Source organism: Solea senegalensis, linkage group LG19 (genome assembly GCF_019176455.1).
Source record: "Solea senegalensis isolate Sse05_10M linkage group LG19, IFAPA_SoseM_1, whole genome shotgun sequence".
Taxonomy (NCBI): Eukaryota; Metazoa; Chordata; class Actinopteri; order Pleuronectiformes; family Soleidae; genus Solea; species Solea senegalensis.
In genome coordinates, this window is record NC_058038.1 from 17,011,397 (window position 1) to 17,031,008 (window position 19,612).

The following is a 19,612-nucleotide window of genomic DNA, read 5'->3' on the forward strand; positions in this document are numbered from 1 at the left end:
CAGTTTCTCTTTTGACTTTTGGAAAAAAAACTAAACTTTTTCACGTTCATGGTCAGTGGAGTTTCAATCTCCCTCTTTTTAGTATGAACAGAGTGTAGTTTAACACTATTCTGCATTTTCACACTGTCTGAATGCATTCTCTTGAGTTTAAAAGCCATTGGAGCAGGTCAAGGATTCGATGTTTCTGTCAGAACACATTTAAAAAAAATGTGTCAAAACTGTCAAGAACTCTTAAAGTATCCTGAGCAGCTTTAATACGAAAAGAACACATGATTAAAATGTGACGTGTGATTTCACTTAAGTGAATGTTCAAATATCTAACAAACGTAATAATTATGAAAGTTGAAAGTCATTTTTTTAGATGTTAGACTTCTGCAAGATAGTGGTGAAAAGAGTTGATTATAATGTCGTATTAGCTGTAATTACAGTGCGTCCATTAAGCCAGGATTTCTCAATCCTGATCCTGGGATCACACTGACCTTCATGTTTTACATGTTTCCCTGCTCCAGCACACCTGATTCAAATGAGCTGATGATTAGAATCAGGTGTGCTGGAGCAGAGAAACATCTCAAATATAGCTTAAAAATGATGCACGTAAGGTATCGCGATATCTAATGGATGGATAAAATAATTATAATAAAGGCAATCGAAAAAGAGTAAGGAATAGAAAGCGGGACGGAATTGTAAAAGGTAATCGCTGTAAGTGCATGAAGTCCATTAATAGTTTCCAGATTAAGCCTTTATATGCTGTATTGTCTGTATATGTATGAGATTGTATATATTACATAAGGCGAAGAGTTTTATTTTGTCATCTGAAACGGTTAATTGATTAATTATTCTGCAGAAAACATGTCCATGATCGTGCCGGTTTTTTTTTATTCCCGTCTGAAAACCTGTTTAATTAAAAACGGCAAAAAGCAGCAATAAGTTTAAAATAGCAAGTAGAAGAAATCGCTGCAAAGTGATTTGTGATATGGCAATTAGGTAAATGCATTAAAATTCCCAATTATAATACGTGAATACATCATTTCATTCTAAATAATGCAATTATAAGAGAAGCTGCAATTAAAGTGTTGTATTTGATATTGTTTCATGTGCTATTGCAATAAGCTGTCAGAAAGATTACCAACACGTCATTTAGCTGTAATTACAACATATGACAACAACATTTATAAAACATCTGAGTGTTTTATAAAAAAACGTGGTTCCACCACTTGCTAACGCTCGTCTGTGGTCAAATAATTGCGGTTATTAAATCACTGACCGCACTGGTCGGGGTCAACCGCTCTCTACATGTATGGAGCTGCAAAGCCATACCTTCCATGTACCAGAGCGCACCTGCCACCATTATTCACCATTATTCACCATGTCACGGTCAAGTCGATGTCTCTGTGTTTGCATCGGCTGGATGTTTTTGTAACGTTTGGAAACGATACCACAAATAAGTGTAGGAGTGGAAATGAAAACAGATGGAACAGATTTATCTGTTTTGGATTTATACGGATTGGATTAAGGAGGACTGTGTGTGTGTGTGTGTGTGTGTGTGTGTGAGCATCATGCTCACACTTGTGTTTGACCGCAGGGGTTGGATCATGACGACTGACAATCACACCGGCCCAAATCCTCCGTCAGTCTGTGACCGAGGACGTCTGTGATGAAGCGTGAGAGCAGACACAGACCGTAGAGGTGCAGGGGTCGCATGTTTCTTTCATCTTCATCTCACTCGCTTGATGAGAGTACAGAGCGAGAAGTAAGAAGCTGAGGCGGTGAGTGTTTTTTATTATTATTATTATTATTTTATTTATATATCCTTTCATTCAGATTCAAGTGCTCAGAGGCAGTAGTTTAAGAATCTCCAGAAAACATGCTCCTCTTATTTGTCTGCCTGTCTTTCTCCCCAATTAACACCAGCGTGCTGCTTCTCTGTCACTGCCTTTTTGTTCTGTAAATGTGATTATTCACATAAAACCGCTGGCTCCGCTGCAATTCCTCTTTCAAACGTCTCCCTAATCATCTCGGCCGATTGGGCAGAGCCGCTTCTCCTTGGAAACCAATAACAAGCTGGTGGTATTTTTAGTGACATCAGAGAGTGTAGGTGTAGCCAAAGTCAAGTTGATTAACAAGGCAAAACTAGAGTTACTCATCCTCCTGACATTTAATACAGGGCATGTTGGATACTTAAAGCCGCAGTACGTAACCTTTACTGATTTTTTTTGCGGTTATTATACAGAAACAAAGTCACATTACTTTTGTGTCTGGACTCTGCTGCAGTGTAACTAAACTGTTAAGTATTCTTTTCAGGTGCTTTTCTTATGAAAGTAATGTTATGTGTTGATCCAGGTGCAGATCTTCACAGTTTAGTATTGAAAATGATAATTGTTGTAATAACACTCTCTTGTTTAATCCTTCTAGCACACATACTTCTCATTACCGTAACTCCTAGACCGTTTGTGATATCTAGAAAATTCAAAAATGATGCACTGGCAATCTGTACAGTGTGTGACGCCCGCTTTTTGCCCTATGTCAGCTGAGATTGGCACAGCAAACCCCCTGCAACCGTCATGTGGAGGGTCACTATGGTAGCCCCTCAGGACCTTAGGCGGAAGGAGGTTTCTCTGCTCCAACACACCTCGTTGTCAGGCTTCTGCAGAGTGTGTTGGAGCAGAGGAAACATCTAAAACAAGCAGGGCAGGCTTGAGAAACACTGGTGTAATGTAACGCATTTGTTTATAACGCAGTGTTAAGTTGCCCTTCATGTCTCCTTCTCCTCCACCAGCCCGAGCCCTTTCCTTTTCAACTCCCCGTGTGATGGCGTTCCTGCAGCAGATGCGATCCCCTCGCCTCTCTTTCATCCAGACAGTCGGGTCCCTCTTCCTGGGCGGCTTGGCCCTCATGTCCTCCCACTGGTGTGTGGGCAAACAAAAGGTGCCCAAGCCTCTGTGTTCGCCCACCAAGCACAGCAACTGCATCCCCGTTCCCGGCGTCTCCAACTCCTCCAGCATCATGTTCTCCTGGGAGACGGGCGACGACCGCTTCGTCTTCCCAACGTTTCACACTGGCCTCTTTGTCACCTGTGAGGAAAACATCTACACGGACATGTGGGGTGAGAGACGAGAGGAAAACATGGAGAATCATTAGACAGATTGTGAATCTTAAAGGTCCAGTGTGTCACATCTAGCTGGGTGCATTGACAGGGACTGAACATACTGTGTATAATTGGTTTGAATTAAAAATGGTTTGGTTTTGACAACCTTAGATAAGACTTTATATTTATATATAAAGGACTTTGCTGTTTGGAGGCAGCTATCTTGTGGTACCATATAGACCCTTTCATTGTATACAAACATCCAAAGCCTAGCGAGAATGTGCACAGTTTGGGGTCAGAAAACGTCACAACGGTAAGTGAAGAGCATGTACAGTATGTCCACGATCCTCCACCGAATCTTTCTGAATATGTTCTTTCGTTCGCGATGAATGATCGCGAACAATACCTAAATAAATTAGTACTGGCCGACTGCAACATTCTGCCTGACCCAGCTTCCATAAAAGATTGCGTAGCTGATATTAGCAATTAGCAAGCTCTTCACGCTTACCTTATAGATAAAGCTAGCCTGTCTATGCGCATACAAGTCTTACAAGGAACGTTTTTAGCACACCATGTTTACTTGTCAACGCGCTAGCCAGCCGGCAGCTAACTACAAGCTAGCTACGTCCAAGACCACAGTATAAGGTTCACATACACATTTCTGTGAACGGAAAGAGCTGATAAATGATAACTTACATGAAATGAAGCTAGCGCTACTAACGCGAGCCTCTTTGACTGCAGTAGCATCACCACAGTCTTCTCTTTTTAATGCTTGGGGCCACAGACGGTGTCTATTTTTCTCGTGTTGGGATTCTGAAGAACTTGACGGCAATGCTGGTCGTGTTTTCACAGCCAACTACAAGTAGACATCTTATGTGTTAGACTATTGTACAAGTTAATGGTATGAGTGTTTTCTGACCGCACATTTCTGTGATGTAGCTCTCAAAAGGGTCTATAGCTTCCGTAGCTTGAATGGACAACTAAATTAAGATGAGCGACATATTTTCTTGTATGTAAAGGCCTCCGTTTGTTAAGGTTCTGGTATACTTCCACGCACAGCCTGCGTTGGGTCCGCATGCGCACTGTGCGCATGGCACAAATTGCGTCATCTACTCGCAGGCTGCCCAGATTTTGGAACCGCGAACAGCATGAACTGAACTTCCGCCCCAACATCCGGTGGAGTATTAAGCCCCGCCCAACAAGCAGAAAAACAATTTCTCTGCTTCTTTGGTAGGAACGCAGACTTGTACCGCCACCATATGGTGAAGTGAGATACTACAGGACCCTGACGTGCGAGTATACCAGGGCCTTTACAGTCTCACCACTAGACGTCGTTAATTCCTACACACTGGACCTTTGGGACAAAACGTGACACAAGTGGACAAATACCTGAAGTGATTGCAAGTGATAACCACATGATTTTTACCAGCAGCAATGCGTTTAATGGGTTTTTACCAAGTAACCACTCGAACATTATCACTGAGGCCTACAGTGTTGTTATTGTTTTTTTTTCGGACTCATTTAGAACAGAAGCGGTGACATAACTGCACCGCACATGTGCTCACTGGTGCAGGACACACTGAATAATACGGTCAGGATTTGATGACTGTGTGTGTGTTGACGGGTGAACCCAAGGTGAGATGAGATCAACACAACGGCGCCACTCGTGTGGCGGACAATGAAATAGGTCACCAGAGGGGAGGAAATGCAAATTGTTAATATGAATACGCTCAGTCCAAAGAGGATTATTATCAGTGTGTGTACAGCTCGCTGAGATTTAGACTTCAACAGCAGGACTCAATTATGGATTAGGAACCCAGAGAGAGAGAAAGGTTAATAGGATTCACAAACATCAGCTGGGGTTTCACTGTCTCATATGCAGGTGATTTGCTGCTGATTTTAAGGACTGACTCTAAAATGATACTGAAGTTCAGACAAAATGTACTTTTTGTGAGTTACTTATATGGACCAACCTTGTGTGATTCATTTAGTTGCTAAGAGATTGTATTTTATAGTGGATAATTTGTTTTTCACTAATGTTGAATCATAGTATATATATAGCATCCTTTACTCAATGACTGGCTCGCTGCACATTATCTCGCTTATTATATGACAACTTGCAAAAGAAAAGCCGAAAACCTTGATTTAAAAAATACATTAATAGTACCTCTACTAACTGAAGCAGTGTGTCAGGTTGTATGGGCTTGGAACTGCTTCCATAGCAACCTACTGCACTGTCCTTCAGGTCTGTGCTTTTCAGAAGCCTGTGCTTCTTCTGTGTCGTCCATTCTCTCCTCGTCTTTACTCATTAAAAAACATTTCAGGGATGAAGGGAATATTTAAACCACTCATCAGAAACTGTACTGTGGAAAATCGTATATCATTCTTTGACAGCAGAATAACATTAACATCCATCAACCAAAAAAAATACATTGAATGGCGTTTATTTTGAGCAGAGTATCTTAAAGGTATGTTTGTTTAGTAGTCCTTGTGGTTTCTGCTCACATTGACAGATTAACAGTAACCCTTTCAGTGGATTTATGTGTGTTTGAAATAACAGTGATTTTAAATTGGACCGTCCACTGGCTGCCTGTGCATTATAAAATTCTGTTTTTATTTGTTTTTAAATCCTGAGCTGCTTCATCCTTACGCTCCTGCCCGGTCTCTGAGGTCAGCTGATCAGCTGCTCCTGCAGATACCAAAATCTAAACGGAAGCTCGGAGGCGACAGAGCTTTTTCGGTCGCTGCGCCGAGATTGTGGAACAATCTTCCACAGCATGTTAGACACGCCCCTTCACTGGCCACTTTTAAAGCACATCTTAAAACCCATTTTTACTCTTTGGCTTTTGACCCAGTATGAGACGTTGGTTATCTTTTTTTTATGGTTTTATTATATTTATATTATTGTTTTATTGTATGTTTCATTGTTTGTTGTTAGGTTTATGATGTCATTTTTCTTTTCCTGTTTATCGCTGATATACAGCACTCTGTTTCAGCCGTTGTTGTTTCTTAAAGTGCTTTATAAATAAAGTTGGATTGGATGTTGTAATTGTCCAATCAGAATCAAGTTTTCAACCACGTTATAATTAAACTGTAACAATGGGTCTACTTGTTGGTGACAGGTGTAGTTACAGCCCAAAAACTATCGGGCTTGTTGTTTATTTTCTGGTTTTGGTCCACTCTCAGTCCTCCGACATGTGATTTCACCTAGAAAAAAAGCATTTGAATGTTAATGTAAACGGGTTAGAATTTGAAAGTATATTCTCTTCCCTTGTCTTCGTGTGCTTGTGCTTTGTTTCTCTTCATCCGGTTTCCCTAAGTCGCAGCTTGTTGAGCCTCTGTGGCCTCTGTCACTGAGAGCCAAATAGGATGCTGTGATTATTGCAGCTGTCATGTAAACACACTGGTAAACAAGCCACACAGAAGCTTAAGAGGCTTTTTTTTTTTGTTTTTCTGCTGCTGCAGTCGGCTTTCTCTTAGGGGTAAAAAAAAAATAATAATAATGTTGTTGTGAGAACAAAAAACCCTACATTTGGAAAGTAGTGAGTGAACTCAAAATGTGTGAAGGTTTTTTCCTGTAGAGCAGACATATTTTATAATCTTCCATCAGGTTCATCGAGGCTGTTATTCACACGTTTGTTTTTTTTCACCTTATGTGCTGCATTGGTTATTTCTGATGATGCTGACTCGCCATCGCTACGTTTAGTACATTTAAATATCTCTTACTTATGAGGTCTTCACCTCGGGCGTTCCACTGCCAACAGCCACATTTAGTCCTTAATGTAAGGCTGCTGTATTGTCAAACAAGGTTATTCTACCTTGACATTTGTCTCTTGATTTCCAGAGGAGAAGTGTCGAGGGTTTTACACTTTGACTCCTGGATCTGAAAAAGGTAAATGGATTAATGACTGGCTCCTGCACTTCTGTGGGCACTTAGTTCTCCCATATCTTCATCTTGTCTTGCCTTCTTCTGCTCCCTCCGCAGCGATGATGTGGCTGTCGCTGTCCTTGGAGCTCATGTACGTTGGTCTGCTGCTAATCAGCTGCACGCTGCTGTCTGTGCAGTTGTGCATCAGGGCCTGGTTTCCCTCCACACAGCGCTGGGGTCAGCTCCTCAACGCGTTCGCTGCCGTCTTCACGGTCCTGGGAGGTACTGCATTCTTTTTAAATTTATAAATTTAACTAATAAATTAAAACTGTAACTTTTAAATGTAAACAAATCTCTGTAATGGTCCAACCATTGTCAGATGAGTTCTCACATGAAGGACAGTGAACATGCAGCGTCCAAAAATGCATGGAAAACACAGAGGTGTTTTTTTTACTGACGTGCTTGAGGCTCACACTCCTGTCACATCCGTTATTACTAAGCAACCAAAAACTTATAAGCGACTGAGATGACCAGCCTCAGCACAATAAACTCAGAAAAAGAAATATGCTGACCCGTGTGTGTGGAGGTTCAGAGTATTTTAGAGTCAACAAATAACAGTTTCATCTGCTTCTTCGTGCCGAAAGCTCTTACTGCGTTCCAAAATATTGAGATATTTTCATCTTGATGTGAAAAGCACGCATGCCACAGTGGATGCACATTAAAGCCACGTTGCTCTTGTTTGTGACACATGGTTTCATAGAAATGAGTTGATTCTATATCAAGGCCGACAGAGGTATAAGTAAAGTGAGGCTTGTTTCATTCATGTCATTGAACAGTTGCATGAGATAAAAGCTACTTGCTCCTGTGATGTTGGTGTAAACACACAAACGCTCCCTCCGTCAGGTCTGATAGTATTGCTTGACATGCTGTTTTCAGATGGACACAGCATACATATAAATAATGTTACATCTTTTCTGTTCAGGAAGACGAGAGTTAAAACTAACGATTCTTTTCATAATCGATTAATCTGTCGAATATTTTCTCGGTTAATTGAGTAATCGTTTGGTTCAGAAAATGTTGATCAGTGTTTGTCAAACTTGGAAATGATGATGTTCTCAAATGTCTTGTTTTGTCCTCATACCAAAATGATTTCTTTGTTATATGGAGCAAAGAAACCAGTAAATATTCACATTTCTGATCAAAACAATCATAAATCTCATTTTAATCATGAGAAAAGTTTCAAACCGATTCATCAACTATCAAAATAGTTGACGATTCATTCAGTGATCGATTAATAATGGAGTAGTCGTTTCAGCTCTATGACATGAGCAACATTGACAAATCCAAGCCAACTGTTCACGTCTTCCGTCTCCGCAGGTCTGCTCGGCATGGTGGGTCACATGATGTTCATGCAGGTGTTTCAAACTACTGTCTCCATGGGACCGGAAGATTTCAAACCTCACAGCTACGGCTACTCCTGGGCATTTTAGTGAGTTTAGTGACCTCAGTTTCACTTCCGGTGCATGTGTGTCCACTGTCACATTGTCCTGACGTATATGAGCCGAGCAGTCGCGCTGGGAAACAGGTTTGAGTATGACTGAAAACACGTTCAGCAGTTTGACTGAGTAGCACAGAGGTGGTGCGAGATCTCATTGGTAAGCATAATGTAGAGCAGGGGTCTCCAACTCGAACGACCTGGGGACCACAGAGCATCTAGTCTGGTCACAATAGATCATGTTGTCTCAATAATGATATTTGTTTTGATATAGAATCATACACAGTTCACAAGAAATCGAACATAAAGAAATAACTTGATATTACATGGTGGGCCCAATTTGAGGCCTCTGATTTGACCTCTACAGTGTTTTGGTAATGACTCAGAATTCCTCAAGGGGGCGATAGAAGTTCCACACTGGAGCTTCCAAGCTTGGGTCCATAATTTGTTTTCTGAAACACTTTTTTTATGTCATTTGTTAGAATCTTCTTCTAATCCAGGTGTTAGGAGTCAGGAAAAGGCTGCAATAGTAGGCTACACTATGGGTTGAGTCAAAGCTCCGCCCCCAAAGCACACAGAACACACACACTGCTGAGAGTCGAGTGTGAGTGACAGGCATGGCAGCGGCTCATCAGTGATTGGTCATGTCAAGTATTGTAAGGTTTACTGACACTTTTTTTCCCCTTTTTATTTCCTAGACGACTTCATTATTTTTATATTTATTTGATAATTACTTGTTACAAGGATGACGGGTTCAAAAGAAACGGAAAAAATGAAAGAGAACAGCTTGGGTAATAAATGTTGACCTAATCCAGATTGAAAAAATTCCAGTGGTTTCTCCAACATTCATGTTGTTAAGATGGAGCAGGGAGGATCCTCCTTATAGATCGTCATGGAAATCTTTTATATGTGAAATGGTAACTATGTGAAAAAAGAGACACATTTGTTGATGTTATGATGACGTGAACAGATAAGGATTTTTATTAAAACGAAAGGGAAAAAAGCTGTTTCATAAACCAATTATGGCCTCTGGCTTTGGTCCTGTTAGCGTCACTGTTAGCAAAGATGGCGGACACTGTTTACATTCTGGGAATGAGGTCTCGTCCCCCTACAAGTGGGTCTAAAAAGTACGGACCATGTGTCAGTGGTGGGCACAAGATATTACTCGACTCAGGGGAAACTGAGGTTTCAAAAATACTACCCTTATTCTACAGTACTAATACAAAGCTAAATGCTAATCGGTGAAGTATTCCTTTAAGTCAAATTCATGTATTGACATGTTATTTAATCACAATAACCCAAGAAGAAACTGTCTCTCCGTCTTTAGCGTGGCGTGGTTGGCCTTCACCGTCTGCATGTCCGCCGGCGTCTCCACTCTGAACAACTACACCAAGAAGGTGTTGATGGTGGGACCGAGGCGTAACTCCGGCCTCAACACCTGCAGCTTTAACATCGTGGGGCTCCTGCCGCCAGCTCCATACTACACCCCCCCAAACACAGCCATCACCCTGGCGCATCCCCCGTCTCCCCCACGGATCTCCCACCTGTCTCCCTACTATGAGCCCCCACCGGCAAAGGTACCGCGCTCCATTCCGAGGCTCACACACTCACATTCTCTGCCTCTCCCCGACTCTGACGTCTTCCCTCCTCCCCCCTCCCATCCAGCTCCCGCGTCCCCGCACCACCGCCTGTCCCTTCCCTCTCCGTCCGCTTCACCCACGCCATCCATCTCTGTCCACGTGAGGCCTCTGGGACACCAGGAGAACCAGTATGACTCAGAGGAGGACTACAGCCCACTTTGAACGAGGTTCCCATCCACGCCGAGGTTCAGGTCAATGTTTGTGACGGTCTTGTCACGAGTTTTCATTTTCACTCTGTTCCAGTGAAGAAATGCAATATAGATGCAGAGATACGTGCTCCACAGAGCGATCACGCAACCTATAAGCTCAAACATGACAATGTAGTGATAGTACGCTAATCATTTTGTAATGTTATGGCAATACCATTTTAGCTCCAATGCAGTTTCCAGCTCGAGGAGATAATACATGAATACAGTAATGTTATTTCCACAGCAATATCCAGGTAAAGAGATTTACTATAGCCTACAGTTCACATGAAAATATCTGACAATTCTAATGAATTCTGACTATATTATAAAGTTTAAAGTCACCCTCACACATTTTCTAATTATAACTAGATGATTACTTTAGAAAACATATGGTTTTGCTCTCATTTTCAGCCCCACTGTATTGCACTATATGATGATATCATATTCATTTAAAGTACATCTATTATTTCCCATTTCTTAAACTTAATGTCTTGCACATGTGAATGTAATATTACGTTCAAAAATCTTAAAGCAAATAAGTTAGAGTCTGTTTTTAAATGGTTTAAAATGAATTAATGATACTAATAATGAGCATGATGAGTAAAGACTCCACTAATGTGTGTCTCTACTTTGTTATATTCATTCATGCCGGAGAAGCAACGGGCAAAGATGATCAAAGAACGCTGTAATATATAATATAAAACATTATTGGACAAACTTTTGTAATCCTTTATATTTACTGTATGCGGATTCGATGTGATCACCAGACTCGGCAAAGGAAAAAGAAAGAAACTGTTGCTTTGTTGACTGGTTAAAAATCAAGTTTTAATATTGTAGAAGTCATTGTTGTCCATACTGAGAATTTAAAAATAAAAGGGAGGGGGGATAAATCATAAGAAGGAGAACATATTTACATGTAATATCAGACTTTAAATGTCAAAGCAGCTGCCTTTCTGTTTTACACCAGGTTGGAAAAAGAGCTGGTTTGACTGAGCACGTATGACGGGTACATCATCACTGGTTTATAGTCATATGGAAATCCATTTTTGATTAGTCGATTGACGTTAAATGATGAGCTTATGAGTGCAAATCAAAATATTCACCTGTGAATGGCGGCGCGGTCGTGTTTTATTCTGACACACTAAACAAAAAAGTTCCTCTTTATATCACTTTATTAGTGTAATAGTTCCTAGTATATATAGTATATCATTTGACATGGTATTAAAATGATTAAAAAAAAAAACAGTTTACCTAATCACCATGAATTAAACATGATCACGATGTCCTTGCATACTCTTATCTTTAGAATACACACACACACATCTATATGTGACATGTAAAATGGACTTTTGAAGTTTAAATGGGCACAGATTGTTGTAAATTGTTGTAATTACACTCATAATATAAAACCAGAACAAAGCAGGGAACAAAAATAATAATAATAAAAAAAAACAACAATGTACTAAAATTATCAACTCACACCTATTTGTTTTATCCAACTTTCATATTCATATATAAATGTACATCACAAAAAAAAGACCACATATTGTCTTGCTTTTGTCAAACACAACGTTAGATCTTAATTTATCATATCTTATTTAAACCTTTAGGCCTTTTTTTTTGACAGATAACTACAAAAAAATAATCTTTATCCTTAGATGCCCCAGGCCAAACTAAACTCCACACAAATACAGCGGCGATTGATTGAGTTTGCCCTTTTACCGAATCCTGATCTTTTGAAAGCCGACACAATTAAACGCAGAGCATGTATTTGAGGGGGATCGACAGGTCTGAGGCTGAATCTACACCCGCAGCTCCAATCTGACACACACGAGAATATGAACTGGGATTTTAGCTGAAAGAGTGGATCCAGACCAGAGACGATGGGCTGGACGGGGGCTGAGCTCTAGTGTCCTTCTCACGCCGTCTTCTTACGTAGCACAAAGTAAGTGATGGAGGAGATGAACGTGAGCGCAAAGGAAATCCACGCCAGGATGTAGCAGTGACCGTACCAACCAAATTTCTCATCCAGGTGGAAGCGGTCTGTGTAGATGGAGGCTGCGATCATGATACACAAGCCTGCGGCGCGGAGGGAAAGAGAGAGGGGGAATCAACATTTATGAAGATTTATGAAGAAATCAGACACTGAGAGTACAGTGGATGCTGCACACTGTAGCTGGTGTCCACATGCACACACACACACACACACAAAACAACATCAAAATAACACACTCACAGGCAAGTAACTGAAAGATTCCAGAGATGGTGAACCTCTGCCCTTTTTCGAGGGTGAAGAGCTGAGCCACAAACACAAAGATGCCGATGATGGAGAAGATGCAGGCGAGGATGGAGCTGGCCTGCACTGCCTGGAGGTAATCTGCAGGGGGAGCCAGAGCAAAAACAATGAGTGTGCATGAGGGCAACACAGTCCTGGCCAAACATCACACTGACACGCCCAGGAAACACTTGGGTTTGACACTAAATTCTAAAGGAAAATCTAGTCAGGCACTTGCACCTCTGAAAGGCAAGAATGCTCCGTTCAAACATTCCAAACATTTCAGGATTTAAAAACGTGCTGCGTGCGTGGCGGTGTTGGAACGTTGTATAATGAAGGGTACAAGGAGATAAACACACTTCCGACCTACTTTGTAGATGATTACAAACAAAACAGAACTTGCTAAGTTGTTGTTTTTCATGTCACTTGTTTGATGACAACTGATCTGACTCGGTGTGATGTCACTCACTCCTGTGCACCAATCAGGCTTTGCAGTTCATTTGAATCAGAATCAGAGACAGCTGGTGCTTTGTTATTCTGCGCTGTCAAATCTGATTGAACCACACCCACGCTGCACCTGAAGAGGCAGATTTGCCTTGAGAGGATTTGAGCTCTTAATCTTAAATAAACGACCGCTGCAAATATTTGTTTTTACCGTCTTCAGCCGCGTAAAGGGGAAGAAGGAATGCTAACTCCTCCAGAATTCATGAAATGCTCTGGCTGTTGTTAAAGGCCTTACCTTGAGGGTAATGAGAGCCTGAGGGAAGATCAGTGTAGTTCCACACTCCGTTGGGTTGCAGTATCCACCGAGCCCACACGTCAGTGGAGACAGTGTCAGTCACCCACCAGGCCTGAGGAGAAGGAGAAGTCATGTTCCAACTGTATAACCGTGTGAATATGGTGGGAAAAACAATCTCTTATGCTCAAGGAAAACAGAGGATCAGCATCAGTGTGTTTGTGTGTGTGTGTGTCCACACTGTCTCCTCTGACATGAACGTGGACACAGAGGACAGACATCTGCCACCCCCTCTCACTGTGGTATGCAGCACTCACTGACGTGCACGCAAGAATGTCACACATTTCAAATGTGAGTGTAGCACACGCTCACACGCTCACATGTCAGATTGACACTTTGCCTGCATTTTACACAGAGATGCTACACTCAGTGGCGCTGGCAGGTCCATCTGTCACGCAGAAATGTCAAACATGTGGCCCTGAGAAGAACAGAGGAGCACTGACGGAGGAGCAATGGAGTCTCTGACTGATGAAAGACAGGTGAGCAGTCGCACACGACTTCCTCCTCGCTGTCATTTTAACTTTACTGCCTTGTTTGTGGATGTGTGTGTGTCTGTGTGTGTCTGCAACCGTGGCCATGAAAGTGCAGCTTACATTGTCGATAGTCGCCACCAGGAGGAGGATGATGCCAATGATGTGGAGGGCAAAGATGGCAGCGAGGAGAATCAGCATGATGACGATCGATGCTGCGGGGAGGGAGGGAGGAGGAGGGAGAGAAAACTTGTTACACCACTTTCCACACTTTTCAATGCCGTATGAATATGACTGAGGAACTAAGCCACATATTCAACCCTTAAACACACACACACACACACACACACAGAGTGAATAGATGGGAACTAAAATAAAAACAAGGCCTAAAACAAAGACTCCACACTTCCTGCTTGGTTTTGTACAGGGAGTCATTAATGACTGCCTCCAGCGCGCACATGCACACAAATCTTCATAAACACACTCAAAACGTGGCCAAAACCTGGCTCCCACTCAGGGTGTGGCTTCTCAACTTCTAATTACTCAGAGTTGCTGTTAACGCTGCCCCAGTGAAGAGTCTGCAAATAGAACATTCGTAAGACAAACACAGAGGCGTCGCTGTGTGTGTGTGTGTGTGTGTGTGACGAGACTGAGCTGTGAATGTGATCAGTTTATACGCGAGGAGATACGACAGAGCTGAGAGGGAGAGAGTGTTTTGTTCACGGCAGGCAGATGAGTTTGGGCTTGTCTTGTGCCTCCAAGAAACCCGCCACTCCTTAACTGCAGTGAATACCTGCTTCTCTTGTCTCACGGGTTCACCACTGTGGCCCAGACGTCTATCCACTGGGCAGTTTCCTTCAACTCAACGATGACTACAATCATCCAATCGTCAGTACGAGTGGCTCTGACCCTGGAGATGGGAGTTAGTAACACACTCGCAGGCGAGTCACTGAAGTGTGTCTGAGTTTTGTGTTTCTAAATATCTAAGTGTGTGTGCGGCGGCACAGAGTGTTGAGGCTGCACTGGGTGTGAACTGAGGAAGAGGAACATCTGGAATGTGCTGGTTCTCTCCATGGTAAAGGAGTGGTCAAGGGCTGGGTCCACACACACACACACACACACACACACACACGCTAGCCAGCTCCCTCTCACGCGCAACCGCACTCACACACAGACACGCAGGGCCGAGGGCGTGCTGCTGCTACACATGTGATCCGACCTGACCCAAAACTCAACCTCCTTTTCCTCTGCCTCAGACTGCTACAGAGCAGGTTTGTAAATATTTTCTCCGGTAAAAGGTTTTGCCCTGAAGTGTTTGCCCACGTTTTTTTTAACCAACAACCTCTGGATGGGAACAAACGTAACACAGGCTTTCATTTGAAACACACGCGTGGAAGGGCCTGGATCAAATGTCTTCCAAAATGTCAAGACGTGTCTGCCGCTGGAATATTATTGGTCTTTTAAATCTGGCCTGGATGCGGCGTATTTCCATGACGCATAATAGACAACACGTGGTCAAAGACACTAACAGTAAAGTTAAAAAAAAGAGAAGAAGAAGAAGAAGGAGGGGAGCAGAGCCAGGCCTTTTTCCCAAATTGAATATTCACTCGAGTCACCTCAGTACACAAACTGCTCCAGAGTCTGATCAGCATCATCTCATCAGTCATTGTAATTACGTAGCATAAGTTTGTCTGACAAGCTGAACAAGTATGTGACACTGTTACACCCAAAAACTCACACATCTGCCTTTACTGCTCTTATCATTTGCTTCACTCATAAACAAAAGGACACAAAGGTGCAGGAAAAACCCCTTTTCTAACTTTCTAACTAAAGTTGCCCACAAAGAGAAATAAAGTAGAAGAAAAAGAGTCTTTGACTTACTGTTGCCTGTCGTCTGTCTGTCTCTTCAAGTGTAATTCCTCCGTCTCTCTATGATACAAGAGTCTAAATGCACAAACTCTAGAAACAACCAGTCCGCCCACTTTTACCCTGCCCTCTTTTTAAGTCCACACCCCAGACAAACCTCTCACACGGGCCTGTTCTCGTCATCTGACTGTCTCCATTTCTGCCTCTCTGTTTCTCCTCCCTCCTCCTTTCCCCGTTCTCTCCCAGTCCCACCCTCTCATTCTTCATGTTTACTTTACACATGTTGTGCGCGGTGGTCACAAGAGGTTTTCCCCTTGTGTGTTTCAGTGTCTCACATCTTTGTCACTCAGCTGATGATGGCGAGTCTCTGCGGGACTGGGAGAGTAGCTGATGACTCACTGAGTGGTGTTTGAGGAGGGAAACTCCCACAACACTGGGCCTCGTTGACAGTCGCCCTACACACGTTGCCATGGAGACAGACCTCAGCCCGGCCCGATCACAATCACGGCGTTGCTGTTGATGTCCATGTTCACAGTAGAAACAAGCGGGTCAAACTTGGGAACACACCAGCAGCAGTGCACAGTTTCTTCCTCATCGCCCGCCCTCGGTCTTTTCCCGCTTTTGTTACAGAGACCGGATGAAGGAATGTTATGGTGGTGAGGGAAAAGGAGGTGGGGGCAAATGAGTACATGAGTACAAGTCATAGCATGAGTGAGAGAGGGAAGGAGGGGGAGAAGAGGGAGGGCATGGAAGATGGAAAGAGACACAAAGGTAGAGAGAAAGGAATTTGGCAGGTTTTGTCGGGGGTGTGTGTGTGTGTGTGTGTGTTGGAGACATTTCATGGTGCTGTGAGTTCAGTGATTATTACTCACCGTCATTGTTTCATTGCCTGGTGCGGTTGACATGATCCTAAAGGCTCCAGTGAGTCAAAGGAATCTGCTATCTGAGCAGATCGCTTGCACGCGTTTAGACGGGGTTTTTGCGGCCCATTAAACTTCATCCAACAATATCACGTCGTTAAAACGGCGTAATAACCACGCGCCGACATTTGCTTGATTGTCCTTGAGCTCCCTGATTATGACTGCGCTGAGTTGTGAGACACCGTGTCAGAGGAAGAGAGATCTGTCTTCAGAGAATGAGGCCACAGAAAAGTGTCTTATGTCGACGCGGTCGTTTAAACACGGCACACAAGCAGCTGTTTTACCCACAGTGTGACGGGATCTTAAAACTGTAGTATGTAATCTATTGTCAGTGTAGTGGTGTTCGGATCTCTCGCTGCACACAGGAAGTGTTTGATTTCCTATCAAGACAGACGGGGGCAACGGTAACACTGCGCGAGTAAAGTGAGGCAGTTGCAAATACAGTCGGTTGGAGTACGACTGAAACACAAGAGCCCACGAGTCGTTTCAGGAGTGAAGTTTGACGGGATAAATGATTGTTGCGGCACTGCTGGTGTATACACACATGTGCTCCCTCTGTCAGGTCTGATAGTATTGCTGGAGGCGCAGCGTAAAAACAATATTAAATCACTTCTGTTCACCGAGACCAAACGACAACAAAGATTACGCACTGCAGCTTTAAATAACAACTCGCGTGATCAACGAGGATTGAAAAGGAAAGAAGAGAAAACATCATGAACTATTCCGATGGCCGAATTAGTGAAACATCTGAAGGATGAGGCACTAGTTGGAAAGCACTTACTGTAAGATTATGTCGGTAGTCGAGCAAAAACAAAAAGTCCAGAGGAAGTGTCAGCACTAAATGTCAAGTATGTGGCGTGCCAGTTTATTTCTAATGACTGAAAACACTTAAAAGCTCATTATAGCTCGTGTAGGTGTATCTTACATTCTTCCCTCTCTTTAAATGAAATGTCCTCATTTTAAAGTTAAGAAAGAAAATATAGAAGTTAACCTCAACAGCTGGGATTATGTGTGTGTGTGTGTGTGTGTGTTCCTCTCAGGTTGACCGTGATCTGACTGACATGCAACCAGAAACATCCACACTGACTGAAGGATGTCATGATCTCCTGCTTCACGTTACATGTAAGGTCCAACATATTTCTTCTTTAAACGTTTAAATTTTAAACTATCAAATTAGTAAGAATAAATAATATTCTAAAGTGTAATCTAATCTGTTTAAGACATGTTGGAAAAAACATATGTCAAAAAATGAAGCCAAACAATGATGATGTCAGACATTTTATTCTGTTTACTGTAAACAAATTAAGCTTAAGGAATATTTCACCGTTGGGAAGATGAATGGAAAAATGTAATTTTGGCTCGTGTAGATGAACGACAACAACTCCCAGAATTCACTGTGCTCGCTGCCCCGCGAGAGTCTCGCTGTCTCAAGCTTCGAAGCGTAGTGCAAAATTGGAACAACTGAGGGAGGGAAGCACAGTTTTTTTTATATATACTACTGCTATTCTAGCAATACAAAGCCACATGAAAACATCAACAGAGACATCAACAAACACTCTCCTATCTCACCATGGTAACCATTGTTTTTTTCTTCTTCTTCTTTTTAAATGATATTTTTTAATTGTTTCCTTCTTGTTCGTACAATAAGACAAAGCAAAAAAAACAGTAGAAATAGTCTTGAAAGACTAACTACAAAATAAAGAGAACGAAAGAAAGAAAGAAATGAAGAACAACAAAGTAAAAAAAGGAAAAATGAAATAATATACATATACATACACTTTCAATTCCTGAATCCAAATCACCACCAAAATCTAATCATTTGCTTCAGCAGACATTTTCATCTGAATTTCCTTTACTTTTTAAAATGTTGCTGCCCACAAATAAACAAACAGACTAAACACTTAACCTCCATAATGGAAACGTTGTTTTAAAGGTCGGACAAAACGTCTATAGCTACCAAATATGGACGTGGACACAACTTTCAGATTCTGAATATCCTGTTCCCGAATTTAAAACGTTTTGGGTTTTTTAAATCTCACGAGGCGCCCAGATGTCTTTGATGTGCCCGACATTGTGAAGTTTGAATGAGTCTCTAGGAAACAGAACGAGGAAGTCGGAGCCTCACAGAAAAAGCATCGAGACAAAGAGGAAGTAGAATAACGACAATAACTACGAGCAGCAGATGAGTGGAAAGCAGAAAGACACTGAGTGCTGACTTGGAGACCTGAGGTCACTTGTTTTGCTTTGGTGCGATTAAAAATATGCCACTGATACACCAACACAAGTGTGAGTCAAAGGCTGCGCAGGTTTACCTGGTCAGTATCATGTGAGCCGGGGCCTCAGCCTCAGGTGTGAGCCAGCAGGATAATAACAGGGTTCACCAGTGATGAACCTGCCCGTGTTTACAGCCAGGCCACATTCATGAGGTTAGGTTACTCACATGTAAACACATACGCAGACCGAAGCTAACGCCTGACATCTCTCCTAAGAATGAAAACCAAGGCCCGACTTCTTTGATGAAAGCTGAGAACATTACTGTGTGTTTTAAATACCGTTCTCATGGTAAATAACACATGGACTCAGAGACAGCTGGAATGCTAAACAGCCAGTGTTGAGCTGAGTGATGCCTCTGCTTTGGTAAAAACTTCTGGTTTCCCATTGACATGGCAACACTATCGATCTCCATGGCAGCCAGACTAAATACACCGCCTGTATCTGTAGCGCTGACATAATGTTCATCCATTCATTTTCAGACGCCACACCTTGATTGTACGACTTAACTCCTTCGTGTTACACCCACATCCCCATGGGAAAGAATGTGTGTCCATTGTAATTCTAAACAACAACAAAAAAGAAAAAAGATCAGGTTTGGAATATGATTATCTAAGGAACGCCAGCAGTATTATTAAGAACCATCACCTGTTCTCCCCCATGGCCTCTGGGGAAAAGACACAGAACAATCAAAACCAGAACCAACCGATTGAAGAACAGCTTCATGACCTTCACCTT

The 19,612-nt window shown here is 42.4% G+C and overlaps 2 protein-coding genes across 2 annotated transcripts; one reads left to right on the forward strand and one right to left on the reverse strand.

Moving 5' to 3' along the window:
• Positions 1-23: 23 nt before the first annotated feature.
• On the forward strand, positions 24-11,417 carry LOC122784662 (germ cell-specific gene 1-like protein). Its single transcript, XM_044049956.1, has 7 exons — positions 24-699; positions 1,583-1,766; positions 2,777-3,103; positions 6,930-6,977; positions 7,071-7,235; positions 8,331-8,442; positions 9,776-11,417. The coding sequence occupies exons 3-7, from the start codon at positions 2,809-2,811 to the stop codon at positions 10,248-10,250; spliced, it is 1,095 nt and encodes a 364-aa protein (XP_043905891.1). The 5' UTR covers positions 24-699; positions 1,583-1,766; positions 2,777-2,808; the 3' UTR covers positions 10,251-11,417.
• LOC122784663 (epithelial membrane protein 2-like) lies at positions 11,080-15,782 on the reverse strand. The gene is made up of 5 exons (XM_044049957.1): positions 15,699-15,782; positions 13,941-14,032; positions 13,291-13,402; positions 12,513-12,653; positions 11,080-12,355 (listed from the first exon to the last, which is right to left on the reverse strand). Exons 2-5 carry the CDS (start codon positions 14,016-14,018, stop codon positions 12,195-12,197), a joined length of 492 nt encoding a protein of 163 aa, XP_043905892.1. The 5' UTR covers positions 14,019-14,032; positions 15,699-15,782; the 3' UTR covers positions 11,080-12,194.
• Positions 15,783-19,612: the final 3,830 nt, after the last annotated feature.